This window comes from Manis pentadactyla, chromosome Y (genome assembly GCF_030020395.1).
Source record: "Manis pentadactyla isolate mManPen7 chromosome Y, mManPen7.hap1, whole genome shotgun sequence".
Lineage (NCBI taxonomy): Eukaryota > Metazoa > Chordata > Mammalia > Pholidota > Manidae > Manis > Manis pentadactyla.
In genome coordinates, this window is record NC_080039.1 from 24,079,253 (window position 1) to 24,092,139 (window position 12,887).

General features: G+C 38.7%; 1 protein-coding gene across 3 annotated transcripts in view; it reads right to left on the minus strand.

The window, feature by feature from the left end:
• LOC130682130 (probable ubiquitin carboxyl-terminal hydrolase FAF-X) overlaps positions 1–12,887 on the minus strand; it is a 166,398-nt gene that overhangs the window by 67,081 nt on the left and 86,430 nt on the right. For all 3 annotated transcript variants that reach the window (XM_057496266.1, XM_057496267.1, XM_057496265.1), the window contains 3 exons: positions 12,697–12,822; positions 11,585–11,713; positions 10,013–10,182 (listed from right to left, as the gene is read on the minus strand). In XM_057496266.1, coding sequence (XP_057352249.1) covers positions 10,013–10,182; positions 11,585–11,713; positions 12,697–12,822 — 425 coding nt within the window. The remainder of the gene's footprint in view (positions 1–10,012; positions 10,183–11,584; positions 11,714–12,696; positions 12,823–12,887) is intronic.

A 12,887-nucleotide genomic window follows, 5' to 3' on the forward strand; every position in this document is an offset into this window, starting at 1 on the left:
AAAAATTCCAAGTATAGTTAAACCTCTGTTAAAGAAACCTAATAATAACGTGATTGCACTTAAAGGAAAAGGAAAAAGAAGCAGAGAAAGCAAAAAAAGTTACAGGGAAGAATCTATATGGAGAATTAAAAAAAAAAAAGCAACGAATACAGTTGGTATTTATTCAAAATTAATCACTTTTAAATTCCAAGGTCAAAATACAACCAAATAAAAGATACGACAGTCATAGGGCATAAATACCCAACTAAACACTGGCATTTATTAAATGCCTTAAGAAATGAATTTTAAAGATGCAGTGAAAATTAAACTGCTTGAGAAGAAAGTTGGAGTGGCTATAATTCAGAGCAAAATAGAGAGCAAGGAAAATTATCAGGGAAAAAAAAGGGTCATTGTGGAGTAAATGGTAGTTTCCAGAATTTACCGCCTGGCATATGAATGGATGTTTACTGCTGCAGCCTCAGGTGGTTCTGGGCAAGTAGTGGAGATAAAATGGCCATTCCCTCCTCCCCTCAGTTCCTGGAACCTAACTGGTCTGCTGCCTGCCATCACCAAGGAGCGGCTCATAGAGTTCTTCCAAGAAGGGGAGGGTGGGAAACCAGAGTGTGCTGTGGCTGCACGAAAACGGCGCACAGAAAAGCACTTTGCTAGCATGGAGTGCGGAGAAAGTGTTAGGCAGGAAAATAGATCTGGGCAGGGTGGAAAGAGAAAAAAAGGCCAGGGAAGTCCATTAAAAAGACCCAGAGTTAATGAATTAAAGCTTGAAAAGCCAAGAGCTACTTGGCCTGGAATGTTTGAATATTGCCCAGATAAAGGAAGGTACTTCGGCATAGCCCATCTTTATTATGTTAATCATCTGGGCCCAGTTTATTTTTTACCTTTACCTACATGCTGTTTTTCTCTCCTTTCACCACTGATCAAGTAGTTTGTTTCCTAGGCAATTCATTTACTATGCTGGTCCTGCCATAAACAACATAGTAAAAAGCAAGAAGGATTCTATCTTAAAGACTGTATTTTAATACCCAAGAAGTTAAGTAAGATTCTTAACTAACTCTTTAGCAAACAGACAATAACTCATCCCACCTTGGGGCACAGGGCAGGCAGTCTTAATTGATATGCTCCCAAACCAGTAAGCTGCTATCCTGGGAGGGGGCCAGAGCAGTAAACTTCTTATGTCAATTTTGAGAATTACCCAGAGGACTGGTAAGAGACTCTGTGTCTCAAAAAGATAAACATCTTGAGGAGAAGACCACTTAAGTTCACCCTTCTAGCTCTCTGTCACATTCCTGAAAAATCCTTAAAAGGAGGAATCCCCAGCCTTTCAGGGCGCCTCCCCTCCCTGAGGTTGCCTGTATTTTTTCTCTCTGTAAGTAACTTTAAAACTTTCACTGTTTCACTACTGTGTCTCTGCCCTTCAATTCTTTGTTCCAGGAGGGACAAGAACCAAGGAAAATACACAATGCCCCCCTAACAAAGGTAGTGCGGGAAAGCACTGGTGTTGAGATAGGTAGACAAATTTGTGTTGCGTTGGTGTAGACTTTCCGTTCTGCATGACAAGAAAAAGTACTAGAGCTCTTCTACTTACAGGGCACAACCATGTAAATATATCTAACACTATTTACCTGAGACTTAAAATGGCAAATCAAATTATTTTATACTTTTTAGCATAGTAAGAAAGGAAGGATTCCATCTTAAAGCTAAGATTCCATTTTTAAAAGCCAGGAAGTTAGGAAGTAAGAATCTCCACATATTTCAGCAAACAGACAAGAACTCAGTCCACCTTGGTGGCAGGGCAGGCAGCCCAGACTAAGGTTCCCAGAGGGGAGCTGTTCCCCTTGTGAGGAACTTATACTCGTGTTAAGTTAATTTTGCAGAATTACCTAGAGGACTGATAACAGAAGTGACTTAGTGTATCACACTAGAGATAAGCATTTTTGAGACCACTTTACAAGTTCATACCCACTGGCCCTTTGAAAAATCCTTAAAAGAAGGAACCCCTAGGGGATTCAAGATGGCGGCACGAGAGGTGAGACAGTCCAAAAACCACAGATAGTATGAAGATATAGCAAACACAACTAACTCTAGAACAGCAACAGGAAAGAAGGCTGCACCCGACTGCATAGAGACCCTCAAGGAAGAGGGTAACGTACCAAAGCCTTGATCCAGCAGGACCTAAGCCCTTCCACCACCCTAGTTCACCAGCAGGAGGAAGAGAAATGGAGCAGGGAGGGGGTGGAAGCCCAGAACTGCTGAACACCCATCCCCGGAGGCCTACTTTGGAAAACAAATCTACATTGTATGGTGCCCTGGAGGTTGGTGGGGTTGGGGAGCAGGGACAGGTGGAGTGCTTGAGAGACTGAGATTCCGGCCCTTTGTGCAGGGTAAGAATCCCCACCTGGCCGCTCTGGGACAAAGGAAAGGCGTGTGGTCTAAGAGGCTTCCTTGCAGCAAGATGGCTGCTGAAGGTGCAGGGTTTGCACGGAGCTTGCTGCGCGGGAGAAGGGAGAGGCAGACAAGATTGTCCGCGGGCGCTCTGCCCAGCAGATTGGGAACTTTGAGGAGCTTCGGGAGGTCCAATCCCCCTAGCTGGCTACTCAGCTTGGAGGCCCCCCACACTGACACTCAGACTGCTGCACCTTCTCCTGGCCTGCCGGCACCTGCTCACAGACCAGCAGTCACTGCTGGCATCAGGCCAGCCGGAGGGAGGCCCCTAGAGACGCCAAGCACGGAGGGTTACAACTGTGTGCTTGGCCCACTGGCTCTGACACTGGAGACGCACTGCAGCCCGAAAGCAGTGTCAATTTAGCTCTTTCCTCCTCCCAGGCTCCAGCACCACTCCCCTATGACCCCCATCCTCACGTAGTGGCTGAGCAGCTCCAGAGACTAGAGCTTCTGGACACTAGAGGGCACCACACAAAACTGGCCAAATGAAACTGAACTCACCAGTATTCCTGAAAGAGAGTTCGAAGTAAGAACTATAAACATGCTTACGGAGGGGCAGAAAAATATTCAAGAACTCAGGGATGAATTTAAGATGGAGATTCAATCATCAAGACACTCCGTACCTGAAATGAAACATGTGAGGGATTTAAAAGAAGATTGGATGTAGTAGAAGAGACGGTAAATGGAATAGTAATTAGAGAAGAGGAATACAAAGAAGATGAGGCACAGAGAGAAAAAATAATCTCTAAGAATGAAAGATCATTGAGACGACCGTGTGACAGTTCCAAACGGAACATTACTCTCCTAATAGGGGCACCAGAAGAAGAAGTGAAAGAAAAAGGGACAGAAAGTGTCACTGAGGAGGCAATTGCTGAACACTTCCCCAATCTGAGAAAGAAGACAGTCTCTCAAGCCATCGAAGTGTTAGGCAGACCTCCCAACACAAGGGATCCAAGGAAGACAACACCAAGACATAAAAAATAAAGTGGCAAAGATCAAGGATAAGGACAGACTTTTAAAAGCAGCTAGAGAGAGAGAAAAGATCACATACAAAGGAAAACCCATCAGGCTATCATCAGAATTCTCAACAAAAACCTTACAGGCCAGAAGGGAGTGGCATGATGTATTTAATGCAGTGATGCAGGAGGTCCTAGGACCAAGAATACTCTACCTGCCAAGGTGATCATTTAAATTTGAAGGAGAGATTAAACAATGTTCCGATAAGCAAAAGCTGAGAGGATTTACCTCCTACAAACCACCTCGACAGTGCATTTTGGAGGAACTACTACACATGGAAGTATTCCTAAGGCTAAATACATTTCACCAGGCAAAATAAAACCACAGCAAAGTAGAACAATTAATCACTGAACAGATGCAAAATCAAATCAACTACCCCCAAAGTCAATCAAGGGATAGACAAAGAGCTCAGAATATCACACCCAACATATAAAGAAAGGGAGGGGGAAGAAAAAGGAGAAAAAAACAAAAAACAACTTTTAGGTTCTGTTTTTATTAGCACAGAAAGTGAGTTAAATTAGACTGTCAGATAGTAAGGGAATTACCCTTGAACCTTTCATAACCACAAATCTAAAGTCTGCAATGGCAGTAAGTACATACCTATCAATAATCACCCTAAATGTAAAGGCTCTGAAGGCACCAATCAAAACACAGAGTCACCGAATGAATTAAAAAACCAGACCATCTGTATGCTACCTGCAAAAGACTCACTTCAAACCCAAAGACATACACAGACTGAAAGTAAAGGGATTGAAAATGGTATTTCATGCAACTAATAAGGAGAAAAAAGCAGGAGTTGCAGTACTTGTATCAGACAAAATAGACTTCAAAACAAAGAAACTCACCAGAGACAAAGGAGGACATTACATAATGATAAAGGGGGCAGTCCAACAAGAGGAGAGAACTATTATAAATATCGACGCACCCGAAAGGGGATCATCTACATACGTGAAACAAATACTAACAGAACTAAAGAGGGAAATGGAATGCAATGCACTCATTCTAGGAGACTTCAACACACCACTCACTCCAAAGGATAGATCAACCAGACAGAAAATGAGTAAAGAGACGGAGGCACTGAACAACATATTACAACAGACAGACCTAACAGACATACACAGAACAGTACATCCAAACGCAACAGAATGCACATTCTTCTCAAGTGCACATGGAATGTTTCCCAGAATAGACCATACACGAGGCCACAGAAAAAAACCTCAGCAAATTCAAAAAGACTGAAATTGAACAAACCAGCTACTCAGATCCCAAAGGTATAAAATTAGAAATAAATTAACACAAAGAAAATGAAAAAGCACACAAACACATGGAGGCTTAATAACATGCTTCTAAATAATCAATGGATAGATTATCAAATAAGAAGAGATCAAGCAATATACGGAGACAACTGAAAAAAACAACTCAATACCACAAAAATCTGTGGGACAAAGTGAAGGCCGTGTGAGCTGCAAATATTACAATACAGGCTGACAACAGGAAAAAAGAACAGCCAGAAATGAACAGTCTAAACTCACTAGACCGTTTTTGAAACTAGAAAAAGAAGAACAAAGTGAGGCACAAAGTCAGTAGAAGGAAGGACATAATAAAGATTGAAGCAGAAACAAATCAAATAGAGGAGAATAAAACAACAGAATCAGTGAAACCAGGAGCTGATCCATCAAGAATATAAACAAAATAGATAAACCCATAGGCAGATTTACCAAGAAAAAATGAGAGTCTACACACATAAACAGAATCAGAAATGAGAAAGGAAAAATAACTATGGGGACCACAGAAATACAAAGAATTATGAGAAAATATCATGAAAAATTACATAGTAACAAACCAGATAACGTAATAGAAATGGAACCAGGAAGAAACGAAAATCTTAACAGACCAATTGGCAGCAATGTAATGGAACTGGTTATCAAAAATACCTAACAACTAAAGCCCTGAACCAGATGACTTCCCCCCTCTGAATTTTATCAAACATTCAGTGAAGACCTAAAACCAATCCTCTTTAAAGTTCTCCAAAAAGGAGAAGAGGAGGGAATACTTCCATACTCATTCTGTGAGGCCAACATCACTATAATACCAAAAACAGGCAAAGACCCCACCAAAAAAGAAAACTACAGACCAATATCGCTGATGAACACAGATGCAGAAATACTCAATAAAATATTAGCAAACCGAATTCAAAAATACACTGAAAGGATCATCCACCATGACCAAGTGGGATTCATCCCAAGGATGCAAGGATGGTACAACATTCGAAAATCCTTTAACATCACCCACCACGTCAATACAAAGAAGCACAAAAACCACATGATCATCTCCATAGAGGCTGAAAAAGCATTATACAAAATTCAATGTCCATTCGTGATAAAAACTCTTAACAAAATGGGTAGAGAGGGCATATACCTCAAAATAATAAAGTCCGTATATGACAAACCCACAGGCAACATTATACTTAATGGCGAGAAGCTGGAAGATTTTCACCGAAGGTCGTGAACAAGACAGGGATGCCCACTGTCCCAACTTTTATTCAACATAGTACTGGAGGTCCTAGCAATGGCAAACAGACAACACAAAGAAATCAAAGGCATCCAGGCTGGTAAGGAACAAGTCAAACTGCCCATTTGCAGATGACATGACATTGCACAGAAAATAACCCTAAAGAAAACACTCCAAAACTACTACAACTAATGTCTGAACTCAGCAACGTTGTAGGTTACAAAATTAATACACAGAAATCTGTTGCATTCCTATACACTAATGATGAGCGAGCAGAAAGAGAAATCAGGAAAACAATGCTTTTCACAATTGCATCAAAAAGAATAAAACACCTCGGAATAAACCTAACCAAGGAAGTGAAAGACCTATACCCTGAAACTACAAGACTCTCCTAAGAGAAATTAAAGAGGACACGAACCAATGGAAAATCACCCCATGCTCTTCACTAGGAAGAATTAATATCGTCAAAATGGCCACCCTGCCTAATGCAATCTACAGGTTCAAAGCAACCGCTAACTAAATACGAACAGCAGTCTTCAACGAACTGGAACAAATGGTTCTAAAATTCATATGGAAACACCAAAAAACCCCGATTAGCCAAAGCAGTCCTGGGAAGGAAGAAGAAATCAGAGGGATCTCTCTTCTGAAATTGAAGCTCTAACACAGAGCCACAGTAATCAAGACAATCTGGTACTGGCACAAGAACAGACCCATAGTCCAATGCAACAGACCAGAGGGCCAAGATATAAACCAAACATATATGGTCAGTAAATATACGATAAAGGAGCCATGGATATACAATGGGGAAATGACAGCCTCTTCAACAGCTGGTGATGGCAAAACTGGACAGCTACATGTAAGACAAGGAAACAGGATTATTGTCTAACCTACACAGAAAAGTAAACTCAACATGGATCAAAGACCTGAATGATGAGTCATGAAACCATAAAACTCTTAGAAAAAAACTACAGACAAAAATCTCTTGGACATAAACACGAGCAACTTCTTCATGAACGTATCTCCCCAAGCAAGGGAAACAAAAGCAAAAATGAACAAGTGGGACTATATCAAACTAAAAAGCTTCTGTACAGCAAAGGACACCATCAGTAGAACAAAAAGACATCCTACAGTATGGGAGAATGTATTCATGAATGACATATCCGATAAGTGGTTGTCATCCAAATTATATAAAGAGCTCACACACCTCAACAATCAAAAAGCACATAATCCAATTAAAAAATGGGCAGAGGAGCTGAACAGACACTTCTCTAAAGAAGAAATTCAGATGGCAAACAGACAAATGAAAAGACACTCCACATCGCTTGTCATCAGAGAAATGCAAATTAAAACCACAATGAGTTATCACCTCACATCAACTAGGGTGGCCAGCATCTGAAAGACAAACAACAGATGTTGGCGAGGATGTGGAGAAAGGGGAACCCTCGTACACTGCTGGTTGGAAAGAAAACTAATTCTACCATTGTGGAAAGCTGTATGGAGGTTCCTCAAAAAGCTCAAAATAGAAATACCACTTGACCCAGGAATTCCACTCCTAGGAATTTACCCTAAGAATGCAGCAGTCCCATTTGAGAAAGACATATGCACCCGTATGCTTATCACAGAACTATATACAATGAAAAGAACACAGAAGCAACCTAAGTGTGCAACAGTACATGAATGCACAAAGATGTGGTACACATTCAGCCATAAGAGGAAAAGAAATCCTACCATTTGCAACAACATGGATGGAGCTAGAGGGTATTGTGCCCAGTGAAAATAGCCATGCAGAGAAAGACAAGTATCAGATTATTTCACTCATCTGTGGACCATAAGAACAAAGACAAAAAAACTGCAGGAACAAAACAGCTGCAGACTCACAGAACCCAAGAATGAACTAACAGGTACCAAAGGGAAAGGGGCTGGGGAGATGGGTGGGGAGGGAGGGACAAGGTGGGTAAACGGGCATTATGATTAGCACACATAATGTAGCGGATGGGGGGACACGGGAAAAGCACTATATACAGAGAAGACAAGTAATGATTCTATAGCATCTTACTATGCTGACGGACAGTGAATGTAATGGGGTATGTGGGGGACTTGATAATAGGGGAGTGCAGTTACCATAATGTTGTTCAAGTAACTGTACACTAATGGTATCAAAAAAAAGAAAGAATCCTTAAATAACTGAATTCAGCAAAGCTGTTAAAGTACAAAATGAATAAAAATCATAAAAAGTGAATCCCGCCTACATGAGGAGCAAAAAGGATAAAATACTCAGGAAAAGATAAACCTAATTAGTAAGATACACAGCAGTGTTTGAAGCAAATAAGTCCTAAATAAACAAGACAATGTATACTCATGTACTGAAAGATTTAGTATTATTTAGATGTCAATACTACCCCTCTACCCAAACAGTCTACATATGTAATGTTATCCCTTCCAAAATTACAATGGTATTGACTGCCAAAATGTAAAAACCCATCCTAAAGTTCATATAAATAACAGAATTTAAAAATGAATAGAATTTTCTCTGCAGACGCACAAGAAGCACAAGAAAGGATTCTTGGAATCACTCATCACTAGGGAAGTGAAAATCAAAACTGCCATGAGATACCACATCACTGGGATGGCTTTTACATTTTAAAAAAGAGAGAAGAAGAAGTAGGGGAGAGAAAGTAGAGCTTTGGTACTTGACTGGTTTGAGTATACCATGGTGAAACTAATGTATAAATTGGCAGGTCCTTAAAAAGTTAAGCATAGATTTACCATGTAATCTAGCATATTCAATCCAAGTATATACTCAAAGGAACTGAAAATGCATTCAAACAGTTATTTGTGTTCATAGCAATGCTCAAAGCAGTGTTTTTCATAATAGCCAGAAACAGAAACAATCTAAGGATCCACCAACAAATGAATGCATTAACGAAAACGTGATATAGTTGTACATCTGAATATATTCAGCCTTAAAAAGGAAGAGAATTCTGAAACATGCGGCAACATGTATAAACCTTGAGTACATTATGTCACGTGAAACAATCCAAACACAAAAAGACTAATATTGTGATTCCATTTATATGTGGGATTGACTGTAGACAAATTCATCTAGATAGAATGTGGATTAGAGCTAACTAGGGCTGGAAGGTTTTGTGAAACGGCTTTTTCAAACCAAGAAAAGCTTATTTTCCTAAAGAAAAACAAATTAATTCTTTAGAAAAATTTGGGGTGACAAAAAGTTTAAGAAATAGTGATGATGATAAAAACTCTCAGCAAAGTGAGTGTAAAGGGTAGATACCTCAACATAATAAAGGCCATATAAGATAAACCCACAGATTACATAGCAATGGTGAAAAACCTGCCAACTTATACAATTTTCCTCACTGATTAGGATGAAGACAAGGATCCTGACTCTTAGCACTTTTATTCAACAGAGTATTGGAGGTTCTAGCCACAGCAATCAGACGAGATGAAGAAATAAAAAGGCATTCATATGGCTAGGGAAGAAGTAAAACTGTCACTATTTCCAGATGATATATTATATAGAGAAGACCCTAAAGAGTCCACCAATACCTATTAGGAAAATAAGTGAATTCACTATAGTTTCAGAATACAAAATTAAGCAGAGAAATCTGTTGCACTTGTATACACTAACAGTGAACTATCAGAAGAATAAACTAAGGAAAAAGAAATAGTGATGATGACTGTACAACACTGAAAATGTTCTTAAGGCCACTGAATTGCCCCCTTAGAAGTTGTTAAAATGTCCAAATATCTTGTTATGATTATATACACCACAACAATAAAAGCCCGGTAAAAGGAAAAAAATATCAGCACTGCCGTTTAGATAAGAAGAAAGTAGCACAGATTAAGTGAGACATGTTGAAGGTTTCATAAACACCAATGTGCCATGTAGACGAGAATAAGTCTCATTTGACTTCAAAGATGTTTTTATCAAAATTAATCTGTTTTTGCTCAAAATAATGAGGCGTGCCTTCCTTCCTAAAACACAAAACAAAACAAAACCCTAAAGAAAAAAATAATCACTTACTTGCTGGGACAGTGCAATAGTAAGTCAATGATAAATGTTTGCCAGGCTCTTTCTTTACTAAGTGCATCCAAAGCTGTTGGAAGTAGAGCAAAACATAACGTCATCACTTCGAATCCCTCACAGCAAACCTGTTCATCTTCTGTATCTGGCTCATTACTTGCATTGGTGATCTGTAAAATTACAATCAGGAGTCAAATTACCCAGTGATACATTTTTTATTTTCATTTTTTTTACTAAGGTATCATCCATATACATTCTTCTGAAGGTTTCACATTAAAAATAACGTGGTTACTACTTTCACCCACATTATCGAGTTCCCCCCATACCCCATTGCATTCACCGTCCATCAGTGTAGTAAGATGCCACAGATTCTCTACTTGTCTTCTCTGTGCTACACTGTCTCTCCCATGATCCTCCCCACACCAGGTGTGCCGATCGTAACACCCCCTAATCCCCTTCTCCCTCCCTTCCCACCTCTCCCCTTTGTTAGCAGCTAGTCCCTTCTTAGAGTCTGTGAGTCTGCTGCTTTACTCCTTCAGTTTTGCTTCATTGTTACCCAGTGATGCAGGTTCAGGAAAAAATTCTTAACCTGTATCTAACCTGTATTTAAATGTAGCTAACATTTAAAACTTACCTAATCTCTAAAGTGGCCTGTCTTCAGTCCCTTCATCTGCACTTCTGAGACCCTCAGAAAAATACCCCCAAAGGGGATTAAAGGTGTCTGATCACAAACACTAAGTGTCACTTGGGTGAGTGGTAAAGTTCTGCATCAGTCAGTATTCCTTCCTAAACAATCCCTCTGGCCCTGCAGTTTGTATTTTTGATTAGTGTGTAGTTTTTATCACACAGCTTACTAAGATGCAATCTGATTTAAAAAATTACTTAGCCCTATACCAATGTTCAAGAAGGCATTTCCAAACAAAAATATAATCAAGTAGGCAGCTAATCATTTGTAATCTGCCTTTACTCATCGAAAAATAGGTACAGTTTATGTCTGGCAAACAACATTTAAATATTCCAAAAAGGGAAGCTGTACAAGGCTATTACCTACCCACTTTGCTCTCTTAAATATTACAGAAGTGACTATCCAAGACAAGTAAATATGACTGGGGATTCAAAGAGCTAAACAAAATCTCATTTCTGCAAGTAACTGCTTAATTCAACAAAGCTTAGGGATAATACCAAAATGGTACACTTTTCCTGCTTTTGAGTGCTCTAAATGAGCCAAGAAAATACTTGTTAAATGTCAATTCCACAGCAGACAGTTACCAAAATTCATTCAGGACAAAAAAACTGAGAAAGAATTAAAGGGAACTAGGAAAAGAAAATCCATTATATTTTCAACCCAAGAAGTTAAAAAAAAAAGTTTCAGAAAAAAGCTGCATTATAGAGAAACGCTGAAGTCTTTTATTTTCAAAAATAACTCATATATATTCTCATCTGAACTGCATCTAGAAGTTCATTTTAAACTACTAGATACGAATGACTTTTTCCTTAAAAGACAGCAGACACGAAACTTTGGTCATATGTACAACTAACAAACAAGGAATATATTTTTGTACTAATTCTTACCGTCATCTCGTACATTTTAGTAATTTCTTCATTTGGGCTAAAGACTAGCTCTAATGCCCCACATCCTGATGCCCAGACGATTTTTTGTATAGCTCTAATTACACAAGTATCAGGCATATATCTTGAAGCCTGAAAAAAAAACCAGTAATTAAAAGTGCTGATAGAATATCAAAGTGAAATAATCAGAAAACAAAACTTTCTCCTTGTTAAAGAGGTAGTATAAGTGGTTGTAAATTAAGTGAATGCTTCACATTACCCTTAAGGTCCAAAGTAGTAATGGGTGCATTTTTAAATACCTTTACATCAAGTCATAAAATATAGTAGATGAAGAACAAACATTATTGTCAGCTACAGTCACAAAGTATGCTTTAGGCTAAGATCTAATCTGGGCTCTATAATACTTTTCATAAGAATTTTTAGAACATGGGAAAATCCAGCCTTTCATTCCTATGTATGTCTTCACCCAGAAAGAAGATGCACCCACAGAAGCCCTTATTTAATGAATTTTCAAAGTAGTTCTATTCCCAAAAGTCAGAAACTAGTATAATTCAAATGTCTACTAATGCAACAGGAGGAAAGCCCATAAAAAGTAGTATTACTCAAAATGGAATAAAGGACAGATGCAAAATATAACACTGATAATTTCAAAATTATGCTGATGGAAATAATGCAGACACAAAAGAGCATACAATATGATTCCAGTGATGTAAATTTAACGAAACTTAAGAAATTTACATGTAACAAAAAGCAGAATGGTGGTTGCGTGGAGCCAGGAGGAGAAAACTATTGGGGCTGATGGAAATTCACCTTGAGTGTGTCATTAAACATCTGTCAAAACTCACCAGATGGTTTATTTTGATCTAGTTTATGCAACAGAAAGTATAACTCAAAAAAATCTGTTTAAAAACTTTTAAAAAGCACTTTCTTAATACTAGTATTTAGATAATATTAACATGAAACTTCATCTGAAATAATAAGATTCACACTAGAGTGACACAGTCTCAATAACATCAAGTTCAGCATCTTTATATATTTGAACAAAAAGAGACCGTCAACAGTAATACAAAATAAAACCACCCAAAATGCCAGAGTCTTCAAATTTTGATACTAACCTCACCAGATATTTGCTGAGCAAGACGTACAGAAACATTTCTAAGCATGTATTCAGATGACGGATTAGGCATGCTCTGAAGGACATTTTGTAGTATCACCATGTGATCGTGAGTAACTTGGTTCATCTGAAAAAACACAACTTTTTACTTGGAATAAACTTGCACAAAACTAAATTTCAAAAATCTGCAGT